Raw genomic sequence first — 21,024 nt, 5'->3', positions numbered from 1 at the left:
CCAAAATCCTCCAATGTCCTCCCAGCTTTGGATGATGATATGAAACTAAATATAGTGGACAGCTGATGAAACAGAGCTGTAGAAGGTTATGGATTTTAAGAATTTTACAATCATGTGATTTTGCAGAATATCAGAAGTGTTTCCATGCATATTTATCTGTTTACAGATTATTTGTACCTGTACATTTGTTTTTCCAATAAAACTCAATGAAATCTTTTTTTAAAGAAAGTTTATTTATTCATAATACAATGTAGCCTGATGTTTGGTTCCCCGAGACAGTAATAATGCACATTATATTAATAGTAGCATAGTAGCTACTCCATATAAAAATTAGCAGTACTGTATAAATATAATAATAAATACTAACAATGTTGCCCCATTTCTTCCATCTGTGAATTCCTTTTACCCAGTACGGATACTGAATAAACCTTAATGCACTCTGTAATTATTAAAGCACAAGTAAGATAAGATAAGATAAGATACATCTTTATTGATCCCCAGAGTCCAGAGAGCATCCCAGGACAGAGCTGGCCTTCTTGATTACCTTGTCCAGTCGCTTCCTATCTGCAGCCGAGACGCTGCTGCCCCAGCAGACAACTCCATAAAAGATGGCTGATGCCACCACAGTGTCAAAGAAGGTCTTCAGGAGCGCCCCCTGCACTCCAAAAGACCTGAGCCGCCTCAGCAGGTAGAGTCTGCTTAGGTATTCAGCAATTTAAAAAAATAAATACAGAGTAATTTATTTCAAAGTTTGTTTGCACCACATATTTAGAAAACAATATACATTCTAATTTGCAGGCTGTAAAACAAAGTGGTACTGTCATTTCTATTTGCCTCAGAATTTTGCATTTAAGAAAAAAAAATGCAAGAACGCAACAATTGCTGTCCTCTGTAAAGGTTCACATGTAAGAGGGCTGCTGAGATAAATGCACTCATTTGTGTGAGTGATACTTTGTTTACGTTGTGATAGACATATGTTTGTTTATGATTTCATTGTGTCTGCTGCGGGTACATTATGTGTGTGTGTGTGTGTGTGTGTGTGTGTGTGTGTGTGTTTATGGCTTGGAGGAGGGAGTGACTACAGGAGGCACAGGGGCACTGACAGGGATGACTCCGGTGGCCAGCAGGATGATGATAAGGATGACGATGAGGACGACCACCACAATGACCGTGATAAGCTTGACGTTCTTCCACCAGTATTTGCTCTCCACTTCCTTACTCCTATACTTGAAGTCCTCAGCCTGAGTAGGGAGGTGAAGAAGACAATATATTGAAGCGAGTCACATCATATATTATGGACACACTGGTCCATGTTTCTGTTAAAGAAACAGAACCGAACCATTAATGTTTCCCTGAAAGTTCATTAGCTCTATCCTCTAACCATACCTGAATCACATGTCATTGAGAACAGTTTGAGACAGACAGCATATAACACTTATCACCGCTTTGATAGAGCAACAGAATATATACACTAACATCAAAACCACAAGCAACAGACCTTTTTACATTTTGGCTGGTCACACAGGTGTAACTGACAACATTCTATCCATTCCTGGCGCTATGCATGCGGGCTCACTAGCATGACTTAGTCACAATGCTAAATGGAAAAGTGCTATCAAAAAAGGAACAGTTCATCCCAAAATCAAAAATATATATTCTTGCTCTTTGAGCACCACAAGCTGAGTGCCATCTAGTTTTATCATATTGGAGAGAAGGCAGACGTCCCTGCATCTGATATCTCCAACAGTCTGCAACTCACACCACAACAATCTAGACCAAAAAATGCTACTATCACTATACTATACCTATACTACTATACTACCACTAAATACTACTACTGGGGTGAACTGTTGTACAGTTGTGCTTTTTCTGCTAAAACGAAAAACAATGTCAGCCTAAGACAGTGGTTACTGTAACTGACACATTTCCTGAAATGAGAAAACTTGAATGACTGGTTGTGCCTTTTACAGACATCAGTAACGTCATTATGGATGATGAGTAATACCACCTGTGCAGTGAGGCGTTAGAACCGAAGACAAAAGGTTGTTGACTTAATGTGCTTAACCACCACTGAGGTGCAGCTGGAACAATGCCTTACTGAAAAGTGCTTAATTCAAAGTTGAGGTCAGAGCAAGAAAAAGGCCACACATAGTCACTGAGGACATAGTTAAATAGCCTCTTTATTTGACCCCCCACTGTAACTGCACAGGACACCAAAGATGCAGTTTTGTAAGCGTTAACAATTCTCACAGCACAACAAATTTACACAAATCATAGTAAAAGGATGAACTACTGCAGTAAGACTGACCTCCTTTTTCATATTCTCTGATCTGGTGAGGAGGTCGACCACCTTTTCTCCTTTTTTAATGATTCCTTTCATATTCTCCTTCATCTTGTCACTGAGTTCATCTGCCTCACCCCTCAAGGTCTGCACCTTGCTCTGTGATGCTGGCTCTGCCACTCCTCCCCGCTCTGGGATGGGATACGAGAGAAGGACGGAAGGAAGGAAGTTAGTTAATTTCCAAAGAATGTCTTGTAGCAACCTTTGTAGGTTCTGGATGGTAATAGCAGAAACGAATGCTGACTTTAAGTACATTTTTAAGATATTTGTACCTTACTAAAGTATTTCTGTTTTTCCTACATTATACTTTTTTTCCCATTACATTTCAGAGAGAATTTTTTTTTTTTTTTTTTAAATATATGATTAAAAGTATGATCTTTTTCATTTAAATTATGGTTACATTGTTTTGTAACAAGACATAAAGTAGTTAAACTTGAAAGGACTACATTTGCTGAGGAAAATTTACATGTGCTAGCTGCTGAAAACTGTAGATGCAAACACTGTAAAGAAGTTAGAATGTTAAATATAAGCTATAAGAGATATTGTATGGGCAGATTTAGTTGAAACACGAAGAGCAGTAGATGTGTCAGTTGAAGCCAAAGCACTGAGGCGGTTTGTAGTATCTGCTAAAGTATAAGAGCTGAAAGCTGTTGGAATTATAGTTTTACAAGTGAGCCCTGCAGGCAGGTGAATTTTAGTTTGTATACAAACACCAAAAGTAGCTTAACTAATTGTTAAATTAGTTGAAATGTCAGTTGATGCGTTAAACGCAGTTCAACTGTCAGCTGAAGGGACAGATAGATGAAGTGTGTGCATTTTAAATAGATGATGTGTTGATGACAGAAGTTATGCGTGCCATTTGCTGTGTGTCAGTTAATTTTGAAATGGAAGAAAATAAATGAATGAATGAATATGAATCAAAGTGAAAGTATTGAAATGGGCTGCAGATGATTAAAATATAATGCATGTGTTTCATGTCATGTTTTGGGGCCATAAAAAATGTTTCTGAGGGCCACAATAGAAAAGTTGGCTGCACTTCAAGCAACAAGGCTATGAGTCACTGGTTCCCAACCCGGGGGTTCTGACCCCCAGTAGGGGTCGGCAAGGCGTCACAGGGGTAACGAGGCCTTCTAAATTTTAAAGGTCGTAAAGCCCCTAACTCACCAAGCTCACGGCCCACGTTGGGCCGTCAGTGAGTATCTGTTACCCTAGCAGGGGCAGTGTATCCTGCACCGTTGCCCTGTGTCAACTTATTTTCTCAGCCAATTCAACATGTTAAATTGGTATCAGCAACAGAGGAACCCATTAGTGAATAAAATCACTCTGATTGGCAGTTCAGTTCAGTGCACGAGAAGGGAAACAGAAGTGAGGAAAGTAAACAATCTGCTAAAGTCAAGAGGGAGTGAGATCGTACCAAGCTTGTTACATGAAGTAGGATTATTTTTCTTTGAAAACTGAGCTGTTTATCAGGACTGTGTCATGATTGTTTGTCTTATTGTTCATTGGTGCAAGATAACTACGCTCTGTTCTTTCAACACTGGATTGTGTTGTTAATGTGCTAACTGGCTAGTGTCAAGATGGTCTTCCGGTTTCCCTTTTTTAATGACAAATACAGTCTACAGTCTTCTGCTACTATGAAGAGTTTTTTTCCCTCTCAGGCTGGTGCAGAATGTACATGCTGGGTGGTCGTTGCCTTTAGTCTTTGTGTTCATGTACAACTTTTTTAGGCCAAGACACAGGCGACGTGAGGCTACGCAACAGTCAACTTTTGTTGCCGCTAGTTCTTGAAAGTCGGTTTGGAGTGTCTAGGCCTTAAGACAACTTTTTTTAAAAATATAAAGTTGGCCTATATCTCAGCATTTCACTTATTTATGTGAAGGAAGCTGAATAAAATTGTTATTTCTGAAGTTTGGATTATTATCCAAAATATAAACTTAAAAGAAAAATGGTGAAGCCTTAAACACAATCTACATTCACAGAGCCTTCACTTAAAGTGCGCAGTTAAAACAATCAAAGAGCTATAGAGCGATAGCTAAACGTCAGGGAGAAGAAAACGAAAACAAAAAAATGAAGCCTATTATGTATGTATGATTGTTAAAAATCAAATTTAAAGAATACATAACAAAGACAGAGAATTCCATTAAAAGTTCCTAAAAGACCCAGGAAAACTAATCTGTTATCTAATATTCACAGAAAAAAATCTGCTTTTAAATCTGCTGCTAAAACTCTCTGCAGTTGTTCTGTACTGTCAAGGTTATGCATTGAATATAATAAGAAATATCCATAAAATATGTCACTTAGCCAGGGGTTGTGAGTTTACTCAATAATAGAAAAGGGGTCACTTGAGGATAAACATTGGGAGCCACTGCTCTAAGTCAACACACCACAAAGAAAACCACAAGAGTCCACTTTGATTCAAACCTTACATTTGTTCATTCGTTTACGCTTAAAATTCCTTAATCTTTATCCTGGCTGTATGAAGGTCACAGGTTTTTGCCACCTTGACTCTGAAATAATCTTTGTGAGAAACTTGCACTTAATTCATACTGAGGAAAATTCCTCCTTAAATCTAACTTTTCAAACACATTCTTTACAAGAGACTGTTACTGGGAGATATATTTACTCTAGGCTTAGTATCTTCTCTGTCTGATACCACAGTGAATTAACATGCCAACACAATCTGAGGAAGAAATCAGATGATTCACTATCAGGCAAAAGTCCTTTCAGTCCCTCGTCAAATGATCTTAAATTATGTCACATTAAGTAAATATTGTTTTTAGGATTTCCAGAGACCCTCCTACAGTTTGTTTATCTTTAACTTAGAATGAGTGCAGATGTGAAGGCTGCTCACACAGCCATAAGGGCACTTTCTGAGCACAAATGTTATATAGAGAGGGAAAAGCAGCACCCAAGGCCAGGACAATAACTAAATGAATCAGCAGCAGCCTGGGTAACTACAGATTTCTAAGAGTTCCAGTGAAGGACATTCAGAAAGTTGTTGGGCCTCAAAGCAACTTGTATCCTGACAGGCTTCACCTTTGCCTTTGCCCTGTAAGCCATGAGAGAAAGCCGGCATCTCGGAGGTTGACAGAAACAGAAAACTGACAGCACATATCTAATTAAGCAGATTTACTGTCCACCTCCCATTTGTTTCTTTTCTAATTCATAATTTGTAATTTTAAAAAGAAAATTTTGCACTCTAACTATGCTGTCCTGTTTTCCCACGAAAAGATTTTACCACAGATAATGAAGGGTCAGAGCATATTTTTAGAAAGCATCCTCCCAAAACAAACATTCCTCTCTGTCTCTGTCTCTCTAACCTTTATAGAGAGAAGTTTAGCCTATACGAATTAGGCTATGCCTCACTTACCATGTCTGCCTTGCCTCTTGCTGTGTCTGTGCCAGACCTGTCACATATCCAATGCATTTAAACATCCCATGGCATGATTTCTCAAGCTTCCTGAAAAACAGGTAATCTTCACAGGTGATGTCATCTGTATTAATGGGTGAAACAAAAAAGTCTCACCAATTAATCATCAAATCACACTTCCTTTCTCCCCATAACTGGCAGCCCATCCCTTCACTGACTAACAGGAAACCATACCATTTAAAGTTACTTTTAGAGTGTGAATAAACTTCAGAACTTCAGAAGCAGGAAACACAGCAAACCAGCTCGCTTTTGTTGTTGTCCAAACTGTCCCCTGGGATGACAGTGTTAGCCTGTCAAGTTGGTTCAGACTGAAATATCTCAATAGTGGTTTGACTTGACATTTGGTACAGAGAGCCATGGTCCCCAGAGGAAGTATGACTTGACTGACCTGACTTTCAACAGATTGACATCTTCTCGACTATCTCAACATAATTTGGATGGGTTTCCATTCAGTCTTGTACTGACATTCATGTTCCTAACTCCTAACTTTTTCATTTGTGTGGTGCCCTAGTAGCTCACCAGATGGAGTGTGTGCCATTGGAGCTGGGTCCTTGCTTGGGTCTGGCCTTGGGTCCTTTGTTGCATGTCCTCCCCTCTCTTGGCCCTTTCATATCTTTTTGTCTCTATCAATATAGCATGAAACATGCCCAAAAAAATCTTTAAAAATTCAATTTGTCTAATGCTTTGGCTTATAACTAAATACCTGCAAAACTAATGACATTCCCATCAGCCTCAGCTGTACTTTGAGTTTGCTAATTAGCAATTGTTAGCATGCTCACACCCTAAACTACAAGAGTGAACATGGTAAATTTTATATCTGCTAAACATCAGCATGTTGGGATCATCACTGTAAACGATGGCTGTAAACTCTTGGTGTGTTTCAGTACCCATACTATTTAGTATACCAGAAAATGTCCCAATACATAGTATGTCAAATACAGTATGCCAGAAATACCAGGATGTACAACTCACAATTCTCTGTGCAGTGGAAGATAAGTCACAAGGACTGAACAGCACACAGAGGACAGCTCACTGACAGCTGACAGAAGCTGCAATGACTATAATCAATCAATCTACAAAGTATGCTGTTATAACTTAAAATTTAAAACTACACTGACAAATTTAAATGCAACATCTTTGATTTTGCTCCCATTTATAACAGCTTTAAGTTAAAGATCTACAACTTTTTTTCATGCACTTAAGATATATGTTTCTCTCGAATTTTGGTTGCAAATGTGTTAAAATTTGTGTTAGTAAGCACTTCTCCCTCTCTAAAATAATCCATCCCCTGACAGGTGTGGCATATCAAAATGCTAATTAAACAGCATCACTACCAACATACTATATGGGAAGTGTTGTGTGTAAATTTTTATTCAGTCTACATTGCAAAGTAACAACAGCAGAGCTCTCCAGATCAACCTTTGTCTCTGACCAGCTTGGCAAATTGCATTTTGTTGTATCTTTAAGGTCATGTTCAATGATAATGTTAAGATCTGTTGCATACCAAACAGCATACGATTTCTTTGTACTTCAAATTTCCCACTAAGGACTGTGGTGGATGTCTGAACAAAAGGGTTCAAAGTTCAAGGCGCAATGTTGATGAAGTAGTATTTCCCAGTTCTATGCATATTCTATGCAACAGTACTTGCTTTGTAAGGACAGCTGCAGTATACACTGAAAGCAAAAAGAAAAAGTCTGTGATTTGAATGCAGTGTTAAGTGTCTTTGTACTCTTTCTTTAGTGCAAGCTCACCTCTGTCACTTTCACTTCCCACAATTTTTTATTGCCTGAATGTTTTTTAATGAATATAGCAGGACACCCTGGAGCAGCTTTGATAGTGAATTATTTATAAAGGTGAAATCAAATAAATCATATTGATATTCTCAGGCTGCTGTTTAACTATGATGTGTTTGCTATATTCCCAAAAAGGTTACAGTTAAAAAAGGTGATACGTAAGCAAAAGAAGATAACCTAATGAAGATTCCTGGATGGAAATTTTGTCAAACCAAGAAGGTAGGGTCTAATGACAGCCGTATCAAGTTGCATCATGGGAAGTGTAGGATGCGGTATTTTGTGGACTTTTTGGAGGGATGTTAAAGAATAAAATTCAGGATGTCTCTTGCAACTCCTCCAACTTTATGAAAGTACAATACCTAATCACTGGAGTACCCCTTTAATATGACTGCTGCTCCAACCTTTCGAAAACATTATATCATTACATGTTTACTGTCTGTGAACTACTGAAATAATCTTTGCAATTGCAGTTTCATTACCCTAAAGTAAAATATCCTTTGCTGTAAAGTGTTAAGTCTTAACAGTTTTAGACTTACTGCTTTGAAATAAAGCAGCTATCAGAAGTTATGAACCAAATTCTTGTTTTTGCTTTGTTGGCACTGACACAAATACACATTAAACTGACAATTAACAGCAAGTAAAAGTGGGAGAAAATGTGCCAAGTTGCTGTTCATAGTTTCACTGAGAGTTATGAAACATCGCCTCTGACCAGCTTCCTAGAGTCTCAGATTAGCTGAGCTCTCTGTCTCCATCTTGTGGCACTTTGACAAACAGTAAAGAAGGGGACACCATCACAACAGAGCAGAGGTAAATACTATTTATTTCATATCAGACCATTAAAACCATTAAATACCATAAGTAATCAGACCATGAGAATTCTAATCAAGCATCCAGGTACATCACAGGTCAGCTGAAGTCTGACATTACATCTGTTTAAAGATTAAGGTTCCAAAACGACAAGAGTTAAAGGCACTGGACAAGGCCTCTAACACAATGACAGACCTGCTGCAGCCTGCATGAACACAAATATGCATGTGATCTCTAACAGCATGAATCAGGTCAGTATGAGTGTGTGAACAGGCAAAGAGGTTTGGATTACTGCACCCCAGAGCCATGTAAGAAACACACAATAAAGAATTTGTTCCAACACAGCCTCCTTTTTATACAGACAGCTGAAACATGATTAAGAACAGAGTGACTGAACCGAACCATTTTAAGATTGAGTCTGGATTACCTGTTTATACAGAAATCACATACAGCTTTCACTGGTTCATTTTTGATTAAAAAAAGAGAACATGAATGACAAAGCATTAAATAAATAGCCTCTAAAAGAACATATCCTTCCACTAACACATTAGGTCAAGGCTGTTGCAAATATACATAAAGGTGAGACCATGTTGACTATTTACAGCTCATAATGGTGATTATTTTGACCTCTTTAAAGCTAAACTGGTACTGTAACAGCAGAAAGAGGTGGGAGGAGCGACACACAGGATCTTTGCCACAGGCTTATTTGTATTCTATAAGATTTTCTCGTTGTAAGCTGTGACTGTGGGGGCCTATTGGTTGACATGCACCCAGCAAGGGGAACCATGGAGGGGCTGTAAAGGATCTCTCTCAGCTGGTTGGCTGGAAGAGCCTGATCTCCTCAAAACTACAAATGTGGGAACAGACCTTTGGCGGCTGACCCCAGTGGGCTGTTTATTGAATCTAAGTACCAAAGCAAAACATTTAAACTGCAATATTTCTAGAGGTAAAAGGAGAAAATAAACATGATCTTTTAAAAAGGCGGATACTGCAGAGCACAAATGTACAAATCTACAATTTTGTGTTAACTTTCCATCTAAAGACAACGCATCTCTGTTGAGTAGAAAAAATACATTACTGCAAATGCTGTGTCATTTTCAAACTTAAGGTCCCGCTAATTTTTATGGCCTGAATCAATGCTGTACATTTAAAGGTCTAGTATGTAGGATTTCATGACATCTAGTGGTGATGCTGCAGATTGCAGCCAACTGAAACTTCTCCTGCATGCCAAGCTTGTAGGAGAAACTACACAGGCCGACACAAAAATGCGAATGGCCCTATCTAGAACCAGAGTTTGGGTTTTCTGTTCTGGGCTACTGCAGAACAACATGACAGCCTCTGTTGAAGAGGACCTGCTCTGTATGTAGATATAAAAGGCTCATTCTAAGGTAAGGAAAACACAAGGAGTTTTAGTTTCATGTGATTAGACATAAACCATAGTTATGAATACTGGATTCCATTTCTGCCAATATATCCCCCTAAATCCTACACACTGGATGTTTAAATATACACTTTCGGACTTTGTTATATGATGTGATTTTTGTGCAAAGCAACTGTTTCTTAAACTCTGACCGTGTAATATCACAAACCTTTCTTCAAACATCAACCCTCAAAACCAGTAAGTAGCTAATTATAATACTTTTATAAGAACTAAAGCAGTGCCGAGTGTTTACATTCAATTAACTATTTGACAAATTTAAAAATAATTTCTATAGATGATTACTTTGCCTAGATTGTCCGACTACAAAAGAAATTGGAAGCACTTTGAAAGAATAAGCCCACAACTGGTAACATATATATTCAATACACAATTCAGCCTTTCATTAAACATAGTGTGACCTAAAATTGTTACAGATTTGCGTCAGGTGCATTTGTCCAATATCAGCAAAAACATGTTTCCTGACTTCTTTTAGGAACTGCATTCTTCATCTTATAAACTATACACACTGCCCTTTGCAAAGGTGCAATAAGTGATAACATTCAACACAAACATGTCTGGGATGATACTGGAGAAATCCACACTCATTATTTCCATCTACACACATTAAAGTGACGTGGTCTCTGCCAGGATGAATTAACCGTTGATGGTGAAACAGTTAAACAAAGAGGCGCTGGTGTAGTGGTTTGAAGCATCCTTTGAAAACAGGGACAGTGTTTTTGCTGCTGTCAGGTGAAGACCTCAGACCTTCCAGACACTTTCATTTAATTTCTCACAAATTCAAAAAAATGGCTATGCTGAAATTGGGTTTTGAAAGGATTTCAAAAGCTAATGTGCCATTACAGTTCCTTAAACCAAAGCACAAAGTCCTTGAATTCCAACAGAAGCATGAAAGCTACCAGTAGAAACTAACTCAGAAATAATAAGGGTTTCACCAGACAGCAGTTGTCTGCTAGAGTCTATATATTACTTTGTATATTGTGCAATAAGAATGTGTTTGTTTATGACTGTATATACATCGTGTGTGGGTGTGTTTAGGGCTTTTTGGTGGGAGTGACTATAGGAGGCACAGGGGCACTGACAGGGATGACTCCGGTGGCCAGCAGGATGATGATGAGGACGATGATGAGGACGACCACAATGATGACCACGACCAGCTTGACGTTCTTCCACCAGTAGGTGCGAGCCACTTTCTGGGACGTCTGCTTGAAGTGCTGAGCCTGAGCAGGGAGGGAGACGAGACAATACATTGAAGCAAAACATCATGTGTGTTTGGTAAAGTGGTCCAATTCTTTATTAAAGCCACTGTGTGGGATTTCTGTGATATTTTATTTCAATCGAACCAATCAGTAGTGAGTGACTCTTTAATTTTTCAGTTGACACAGAAGCCGTGGAAGCGGTTGTTAGGTGCACTTAACGTTTTTCATACTGATCAAAACATATGTCAATTTAAAAGAAAATGTCAATATTTTGGAAAATAGACTTATTCCCTTTCTTGCCAAGAGTTTTATGGGAAGACTCATGTCCCTACACTCAATATATGGAGTGGTTAAGGAATAGGGCTGCACAATAAATTGAAATGTAATCACAATCACGATTTTGACTTCCCAAAATTAAAGGAACATGATCTGCTGTGTGGTTGACATTTAAAATGTGTGCTCTGCTTGTAGAAAACTCTGCTGCACATCAAATCAAGCATTTTCTAGATTAACAGCCAGTCTGCACTTTTGGGGAGTTGTCTGCGACACATGCAACCTGCAGTGGCAGAAATACTTTCCTGAATGTTGTGCCTGCAGGCGGGCTTAACGAAAATCATCTGTTCATTAACTGTCACCATTAATACTTTGGAAATAGTTCGGAGAGAACGAATCATATGCGACAAATGGATGAGACTTGTATCTGTGCTGCAAGTAACTCAACCAGCCTGTTAAACCACCTAAAAAAAACCTCTAAAAACTGCAGTACGATGAATGCATGAAGGCCAAGATGAATAACATCGCCAACATTACTTCACTGAGTCCCCATCCTTGACAACAATGCTGCAGCGCGTCATGGTGCTGTGACCGCTGTGAAAAGTAATACAGCGGCGGAGACATATCCATAGGAGATACACTGATTTGAGGTGACCCAAAGTTATTTTAATTAGCAGGAATGCAGCACCAGGTGAAAGTGAGAGCAGTGCTCTGTTGATTTAAATTTGGGTAAAAAGTTTGGCACAATTTTATTTATATTTTGCTTCTAAAAGAAGCGTTGAGGTGAAGAAGAACCTCATTTTAACTCTTATATTGATGCAAATATTTGTACATTAGCAGGAAAGTCCCATAGAAATATTGCCCCTAAAAACAACAAATAATTGTAATAAATGATCATGATCTCAGTATCAATTAAAAATAATCGTGGTTATCATTTTGGAAATAAGTTAGCATTTTTGCACTTCCGGTTCCCTCTTACTGAAGCCAAAGGGTTTTTTTTAAAATGGGTTAGATGCCTGAAAAAAGATCTGTGGTTAACACAAGCTGAAGAGACTTCCTCGTTTTGTTCTACAACATTAAACGTCATCGCCAAACACTGCTACAGTCTTGTGGTGGTGACGTTAAATTCATGCAAAAGTAGTGTAGTTCATTTATAGCATAACCTTAGCATTGTACTTCTGGCGACTGCATTTAGGCTTCAATAATCATAAAAGTGGTGTTCATTTGTTAAGATTATGTTGCTGAGCAAAACTCGCAATATCACAAACTTTTGTTTGAAACAGGCTTATTTTCTGCAATAAGCCAAAATCCAAAAGAAAATTTGTAGAGAGAACCAGGGCAAAGCTAACTTCCATGCCCGCCTACAATAAGGTCATCCCTCTAGCACTCTGTACCCGAAGCCAGCAGCCAGCTTCTCAGCAGCTCAGCTGTGCATGAAGACTGGAAACTGGTGAAACAGCTAGCTTGGTCCTGTCAAAAGGTAACAAAATTCGCTTCCCAGCACAGCAAACTATGGTTTTTAAACTTCAGTTGTTGTACAGATAAAACAAACAAAATATAATTCGTTAGATAGCTTTTGTTACCTGGGTAGAGGAAAGTGGATTTAGTTACCTGTGGACAGAGCCAGGCCAACTGCTTGCTTGTCACATTTTTTTTTTTCCCCAGATAGGTAGGTAGCTGGCATGCTATGTAGGAAAACTACTGTTCAAATTTTTGCCTTCATTTTGATAGCTGATAGTGTAGAGAGTGAGAGACAGGAGTATGACATGCAGCAAAAGCACCAGCTACCATTAAACTGAGTACGTTGTGGTTATATGGAATGCACGAGGAAAAGAAATTAAGATAACATCCTGTTTCCTTTCTTTCTTAACCACACCCACTAATGTTGGATTGTTGCTCCAATCTGTGGAAACAGATTGAACACCAGATCAATATGAATTGAATATGGTTTGTCACATTTTTCTACAATTACATATTAATGCCATCAGAGTCACTTCAAAGACGCCATCATCACATAAAAATTTGACATGTAGTAACAAACGCTTTATTAACCATTTAAATAAACACACTACCTACTAATGGTTACTTGTTGTGTGACTAGGAGGCTTAGTCGCTGACTCTCCCTTACATGGTACACAGACACCTTAACCATGCGTCACTGATAATGGCTCCTTTGTTCATTCCTGGTATCGTGCATGCTGGTTCACTGACATGGCTTACTGGCACTGCTAAATGCAACAGAGCCATTATCCATGTTATTAGATACAGCAGTGCTTTTAGGGCTTAGAGGAGGGTCAGCTGTGTGAGACATTAAGAGGTCGTACATTTTATACAGGTGCTTCAGATAATGAAGTTACTGTGACTATTCCACATGAAACAAAATGTATACTACTTGAAGAAGGTCTATACAGCCAGTACAATCAGACATCTGTTGGGTTAAGGAGCTTAATCACCCAACAAGGAGCAACTGGAACAATGCCTTAATAAAAATTGCTGAAGTCAAAGTTTTGGTCAGAGCAGGAAAAAGGCCATACTTCAGCTACGTTCAGACTGCAGGCAAATCACAGTTGTTTCTCAAATCAGGTCTTTAAAAACAGACTGTCCACACTGTTATTTGAAAGTGATCACATTGGTAATGTGTGTCCAGGATGGGGCTGCCCCCTGAAAGCTGAAGAGTTGTATCATCAGTTGGAAACTGCTCAGTCGACTGAGACTGCTTCAAGTCAAGTGGATGTTTTATTTTCATTTTTTGCCAGTTTGCAGTGTGCTTCTGTAGATGTTTGGTCCCCTGATTTTGCTGCAGAGTGACTGCTCTTCACTTTTATGCTGCTCTTTGGTACAGGCAGCTGTGGGCACAGAGGCAGCTGCCTGGAGGAGAAGCTTTAACCTGTAAGGCTCCAAAATAATGTTATTTCCTGCTTTCTGTGTAGAAGTGGTGAATTTACAGCTCACAGCAACTTAATGAAATACAGTCTCTGATTTTTGTTTAATATCTAGTGTCAGCTAAAAAATGTTTCACATTTGCAAACAGTCGTTAGTACAGTTGGCATGTTTACTACATTATGTGAATGTCGCTGTCACTCTACGTTCTCACATTGCACGTTCCCACTCAAAAATCACATTTCATGTGTTTTGTGCTGTCCAGACTTTCTAAAATTAATCTGGATACAACCTGCATGTGCCAAAAAAACAGTATTTGGGCTGGTAGTGTGAACAAAGCCTTTGTCAGGTTCATTTGTGCTGTGTAATGTCTTGAATCTGACTGACTTGTTATACTGGTTATACCTGATGATTATCACTGAGGTTACTGCTTACCAGCCTGCTTGTTTATAAATACACAGAAAACCAAAAATGCATTTGTGCATTTTTGAGTGTTAAGTCCACATCTCAACCCACTTTTACACAATTCAAAGTTAAAGGATAAACTCCTGTGGCAGTATGACTCACCCCTGCTTGCAGGTCCTCTGACTTGCCCATGAGGTCATCCAGTCTCTCTCCTCGGGCCAGGATCCGGTCCACATTATGCGTCATGATGGTTTTCACTCCATCTACCTGATCCCTTAAGGTCTGCACCTTGTCCTGTGGCTCCGGCGCTGCCGCTACACCTCCCCGCTCCTGAGATGGGCAGAAAAGGTCATTTTAGAAGATGAGTTGAGGAATAAAGTATCCATGTCCAACTTGATCTTGTATTTTTATCAGTGTAAAAACAAACAGACAATAAACAACTCTGAATAAAAAAAAAAACAATTGGCTATTGCCACTTCTATTCCAACAAAACCTTTACTTTGTAAAGTGAAAGACTCTAATTGCAATGCTTCTGTTGACCAGTTCTTAGTCCAGTGATACTATGTGTAAACTATAGCAGTGGTTTTTGGGCAAGCCAAAATCTCGAGGCACACCTGTATTTACCTGTGCCCAACAGCTTCTGTAACATGTGTTATCACCCTTATCACGACATTAACAATAAAAATCAGAAAAAATAAGACAGGTAACTTTAGTGATACTGTCTACTGACAGGTTTTTTTTCACTTATCTTTTGGCAGTTGGTCGTCTTCGCTGGTGCTTTGTTGTAATTTGCCCTGTACCATAAAGCCATCCATTGTCCCACTCATGGCTTTCTCCTTTTAAATGTTACCACCCCCCACATTGGCACACACAGTCCCACACGCGAATGGCGAAAAACAGGTTCCTTGTGAAGTTTTTTTTAATATTAAATATGATTAAATTACAATTTTTTAGCTAGAGTTTGCCTATTTATTGGGAAATGAGTGCGCACAAAATACTGATACAGTCAATGAAAAATTAATTCATAACTTTTTGTATAGGCCCAGTTGAATATTGTCATCATAATGTGTGGTCATCACAAGATCCCACAGCACAACTGGACTGGCATCATGGCACACCATAGCATACTTATTGACTGATCGAGGCAGTGGAGAACTGTCTGGCATCTTTGAATTAGTTTGTCTGCTCCTTAAAGACATGTGGAGAACCTCAGGGGTCAGTCATCAGATTAATTCCTTTTACTTAGCATATTAAAGATATACTCTGCAGGAATTGTTGATCAACTTTTATCGCCAACAAAAGCAAAAGTGATAGCCAACCCCAAATTCACTCTGGTTTGCTATATTTACATCTTTTTTTGGCACTGGGTTCAATTTTCGTAGCTTCCTCTTGGATCTCTGTTTTTTTAATGGTCTGGCACCTGGTCGCTACCTTTTAATTATGTTTTGACCTCATCTGCATGCTGTGCCCAGGAATGTCCTGAACACAACAAAACAAGAAAATAAGAAAATACAGGTAGAGGCTCTGCAGATCAATACACCGCCACACACTTCTAGTAGCTTAGAAGTGAAGATTGAGAGGGATAACTTTTGTCTGTTTTTTTGTCTATACATTTAAATGTCTCTAAAAACTGAACTCAAAGCTATTACCATTACCGTCTGTCCTGCATCTCTCTCTGTCTCTCTCTCTGTCTCATTGTGTCATACGGATTACTGTTAATCCGTCCTGGAAGAGGGATCCCTCCTCAGTTGCTCTTCCTGAGGTTTCTACCATTTTTTCCCTGTTGAAAGGGTTTTTTGGGGAGTTTTTCCTTATCCGCTGTGAGGGTCATAAGGACAGAGGGATGTCGTATGCTGTAAAGCCCTGTGAGGCAAATTGTGATTTGTGATATTGGGCTTTATAAATAAAACTGATTGATTGATTGAAAGTGGCTGGCCTTTTAAATCTGTTCCCTGGACACATTTTTTTCCATTGGGCCTTTATTATTCTTCCATTTATTCCCTCCTATCCTCAAGTTCTTCTGTCTGACACCAGCGTAAGTCAATAAAGTATTATAATCTAAAGAGATAAAAATCAAATGATTCACTATGAGTCTTTTATTTTCATACAACAATGTGCATGACAAGTGGTTGTGGCTTTGTGTGTCCTTTCTCAGGCCGCTGCATATTACAGTACAGCCTGCGGGCAGTCACACCATGGTTCTTACATCTCTGGGAACACCTGCTACAGCGTGTCTGCACTCAACAGGAAGTTAAGCTGTGATCGTACACAGTCGTAGGTGTCATTTCAAAGCAGAAATGATATATATGGTGTGTGTGTGTGAGTGTACAGTGAGTTTCATGTCCCATGGGCCAGCACCGGCCTGTAAACACAACTGTCTCTAGGAAACAGAGCAGCTTTTGCTGCGTCATCTGCTGCCTACCTTCTCTCCTGTTACCCTCCCCTACCTTCTTTCTATTCCTTTCTTCCTTCTACTCTGTTTTCATTCTTTTATTGCTTTTGTCCATTATCTCCCATCTTTCATTCTTCTCCCCAATCCAACCCTCTTACTTTCCTCCACTCTTTTAATTTTCTGTTAGATCTGCTGGTTTATGCAGTATCATCTAATTCACTTCTTAAAACAGCACTTTTACAGACTTGATCTTATGTAGCTGCTTTTGATCGTGTAGGCTACACTTTGTCTTGTTGCTTTTTTGTTTCATTGAATATATTTCATCTTTATGCCTCCCTTATTCCATACTGTATATCTCAGTACTCTTATTAGACGTCTTGCCTTGCATCCTGTTTAACTCGTCTTTTATTCACCTGCCATATATATTCAGTTTATTCCCTCTCCTTTTCCTCCACCAGTGCTGGGAGTTTAACGAGGCCCACTGAATGGCTGACAGCTATCAAGTATCAACATTCACAGAGAGAGCCAGACAGAAAAATGCCCGGTATGAGACGTTCATGCACTGACAGCTACATAGTGTCCCATAAAAATATTTCAACTGTTGTAAGCCTTGTAGAGGAATCCACCCAAAAATGTGTTCCTTTGCTGTGCATTAAAAGTGACTGCAATTTTCAAGTAACATTTGACAACTCAAACAAAAGCCTGCCCAGAAGACACCTTGTAAATACTTATCTGATATGCAAGGAATAAGTATGACACATAAGGAAGTGCTCTCTGAAATGTGAGCGAGTTTAATCTTCCTGTTGACATGTTTGACTGTGGCTATAAATGCAATGGGTGGATTTCATTTGTCTTTGTAGACCACATTAAATCCTCACTGCTCACATCCTAATCTAGTCAAATGTGAAATAACCCTAATCTGTAATTGCACACAAGATTTGAATAGACAACATGCAGACACTTGACTGGCAGTGAGATTTTCCTTTTGTCAAAGCATTCTTCTAAATGCTGATGTAAAACTGAAACTAATAAGTGCTGCAGGCCACAGGAAACATGGTTTGTTGGTTTAGCTCTCCCCCTCTGCACAGCTGAGTTAGTAGTGCTTAAGTTAACCTGGACCTTCAAAGAGAGGGAATGTTTCAGATCCTCAGATCACTGTTTTAAACTGTTTAGCACAGAAACAACCTCCAAAAGATACTCCTTAGACTCCACTGTCCCTTTTAGGACCAGCCTTTGATACTGGTGACTGTCTAAGAAGATTTGTGTTTGATATGAGTAAAAAAAAAAAATCCCATAGCTGTTAATAGCACGGCAGAGAGAGAACACGGAAGCAAAGAAACAATTTCGCAAGTCATCATGAATAAAAATAACAGCAGCCTATTAATAACACTCGAGTATCCTCAAATTTACTTCTTGAAGATCCTGGGAAACATTCAAGGACCTCGATTCCTCATGGGAAATCATATCAAATCATATGATTTGAAGGGCAGCACCACCTACATTAAGATTCCAATATTATTTCCATGGCCAAGAAAAGTTCAGTCACTATTGTGAACATTAATTACTCTCTCAAAGCCAGAAACCAGAGAAGCAAGTCTCAAACTTGTGACGTCATTAGGTATGAAGTCTGGAGCTGCTCCGTAGACAATGAATGGGAACCTGATTTTGTGGACCTACAGAATGTTTTTCTTTTCTTTTTTCTTTTTTTTTTTTACCCAAATGAGCTTCATCATATTACACAGATTGCCATATACACAGATTATTCCCCTGGCTGCCCCCAGTGTCATCTATTATATTTTCCCAATTCACTGTCTATGGAGCAGCTCTAGACTTTATACTGTGACATCACATGTTTGAGGTTTTTTTTAGGGAGATTTGTTCTGTTTGACTAATATTTTTGAACTGTCTGAGACAATAGGAACAACATATGAATTGGCGAAGCTGTCTTTTCAAGTTTACTCTGCAGATCCTGGGAGACTTTCAAGGACCACCATTTCTGATAGGAAAAGTTAAGTAAAAAAAATGTTAAGCCTAATTCAAAATACAAATTAATAAAATTAATTTAAAAATGTCAAACTATCTTCACTATGGTTTAAGATATAATATTAGGTACAAAGTATTTCTACATATCTCTTTTCATGTTAGAATAATATGTGAGCAAAGCAAGACTTCATTTAACAACACCAGTAGTTTAACATTTTCCTTAGCACAGTATTGTAATGCTAACAGTGTTAGGTGCACAGACTGTGGCTATCAAAGCAGCTAGTCTAAGCAGTTAACTCGAGATTTAAAAGTTGAAATTTCACATAAAAAGTGCTGGGGGCTTTTGAGAGAGAAATGTGGCAGTTAAGAAGTGTTGGGGTGTTTATCTCTATCAGCAGGTAAGGTAAGTTAGCATTATAATGGCATATTATGTTGGTGGTGTTTGGCTACAGGCGTCAGGCTCAACCGACACCCGTGAAGCAAAGTCGCGCTTTTTAAATATTTGCGGAAGCGTTTTATCTGTCAGTGACTAAAATAAATTATCTGACATTATATAATAGCGTATGAAAATTGTAATGAGACGTTTCTGTACTTTCTTGAACGCAAGAGTTGCTTAATTCAATGAAAAACAGCACCTGTCCGGTTTCAGCAGCGGGTGTACTTAGGCCATTTTGTTAAGATACCCTAAGACTTCCTCTCTAAACTATAAAAAGTTAATGCGCTCATTTATGTAACTCATTTTAAGACTTGGTGCAACCGTTTGAAGTCAAATGTATATTATTATATCCGGCAATACACCTGTTGCATGTCGTGTCTGGCGCTAAACATCATGACGGCGGCGGAGAGGCTTTCGACACAACAAAAAACAAGCTTCAACCATTGTCACCTACCGGATCATTGTCCATCTTGTTGGAAACAGTGCCCTTTGACTACAACCCGATGGACCAACTTTACTTAAAGTTGTCGCTGTTATTGGAAACCTTTGTAAAAACCTTTTTAAAGATTTGAGAGTTTGATGCTCCAACACAGCGAGTACGTTTCCTCCTCTGTTTAACTTCCTGGTTGTTTTTTTTCCTTCAAACTGAATTCCTTCGCTTCACGTGTCAAGTGGCCCACAATACAACATCCTCCCGACAATATTTTCAAAATAAAGCACTTGTCGTCGCTTTCTTTCGGTAACTTAGTAATGTTAAGTCAGTGGTTAACTTAATTAGCCTTAAAGTGAAACGTGAAAATTAAATACTCTTAAGGACCAAGTTTGTACTGAACCATTTATGCCATATTTATCTGTAATATCAAAATATACTGAAAACCACAATAAGAAAATACATTTAAACAAATTAACTTGAATTTGCATGTACACAATTAGTATCAAAGCTGTGTAGCAAGCCATTGATTTAGCAAAGAAAATTTTACATTTATCTTATACTTTTTTGAAAAATAATTATGTAACTTGTTATTTCTAGTTTATAATATAGGGTACAGTGTGTAATTGCTTCATGTATTTTGTTAAATGTATCCATGTTGTGACAATTGCATACTATTATTTTGAAGGGCCTTTCTTTCAACTTCCTTTATTGTTGTATATACAGCTTGATGTGGCTTTTCCCATTTTAACCTCATATCAAGGTGTTCCCATCATGTATTGCCTGTTTACCCAATTACTGAATCATCAAGAGAAATCAGCTGTACCACAATCATTGTTAATAATAATCAAATATTGTTTTCTTCTAGCTGAACTAAGAGCTTTAAGGTGTGAGCTAGGCGTTAAGTCATCTTCTGTGTTTATGATCAAACAAAAGGACTAGGCAAAATGGTGAAGGTGTGCTAAAAGAGCTGGACTGACAGCAAACTAATTTACAGTGAGCCCACAGCAAAAGACCTACCAGCAAGAGTCAAAGTCATCATTGTTAGAAGACAATTACAAACTTAATTTCAATTCACTAATCAATCAAATCAATTCTTTCAATAAGTAATCAAGTAAGCAAAAAATTGGTCACAGGAATGAGTTGATTTGTTAGAACACTGACACTTCTGGAACACGGGTTTATATAATCTTTACTGTTTTGATGTTTTCAACCA

The 21,024-nt window shown here is 38.5% G+C and overlaps 2 protein-coding genes across 2 annotated transcripts; both read right to left on the bottom strand.

Moving 5' to 3' along the window:
- Positions 1 to 390: 390 nt before the first annotated feature.
- On the bottom strand, positions 391 to 2,596 carry LOC126394230 (vesicle-associated membrane protein 8-like). Its single transcript, XM_050050932.1, has 2 exons — positions 2,309 to 2,596; positions 391 to 1,241 (listed from the first exon to the last, which is right to left on the bottom strand). Exons 1-2 carry the CDS (start codon positions 2,594 to 2,596, stop codon positions 1,056 to 1,058), a joined length of 474 nt encoding a protein of 157 aa, XP_049906889.1. The 3' UTR covers positions 391 to 1,055.
- A 5,771-nt stretch (positions 2,597 to 8,367) lies between these two features.
- vamp8 (vesicle-associated membrane protein 8 (endobrevin)) lies at positions 8,368 to 20,029 on the bottom strand. Its single transcript, XM_050051221.1, has 3 exons — positions 19,833 to 20,029; positions 14,730 to 14,897; positions 8,368 to 11,030 (listed from the first exon to the last, which is right to left on the bottom strand). Exons 1-3 carry the CDS (start codon positions 19,845 to 19,847, stop codon positions 10,845 to 10,847), a joined length of 369 nt encoding a protein of 122 aa, XP_049907178.1. The 5' UTR covers positions 19,848 to 20,029; the 3' UTR covers positions 8,368 to 10,844.
- Positions 20,030 to 21,024: the final 995 nt, after the last annotated feature.

Source organism: Epinephelus moara, chromosome 8 (assembly GCF_006386435.1).
Source record: "Epinephelus moara isolate mb chromosome 8, YSFRI_EMoa_1.0, whole genome shotgun sequence".
NCBI classification, from domain to species: domain Eukaryota; kingdom Metazoa; phylum Chordata; class Actinopteri; order Perciformes; family Serranidae; genus Epinephelus; species Epinephelus moara.
This window is presented reverse-complemented; position numbering and strand designations above follow the sequence as displayed.

Coding starts and splice junctions, on each gene's coding strand:
- LOC126394230 (XM_050050932.1), bottom strand. CDS start 2,596: ATGTACTTAAAGTCAGCATTCGTTTCTGCTATTACCATCCAGAACCTA. Junction 1,242..2,308: donor CAGAGAATATGAAAAAGGAG/GTCAGTCTTACT, acceptor CTCCCTACTCAG/GCTGAGGACTTCAAGTATAG.
- vamp8 (XM_050051221.1), bottom strand. Junction 11,031..14,729: donor CAGAGGACCTGCAAGCAGGG/GTGAGTCATACT, acceptor CTCCCTGCTCAG/GCTCAGCACTTCAAGCAGAC.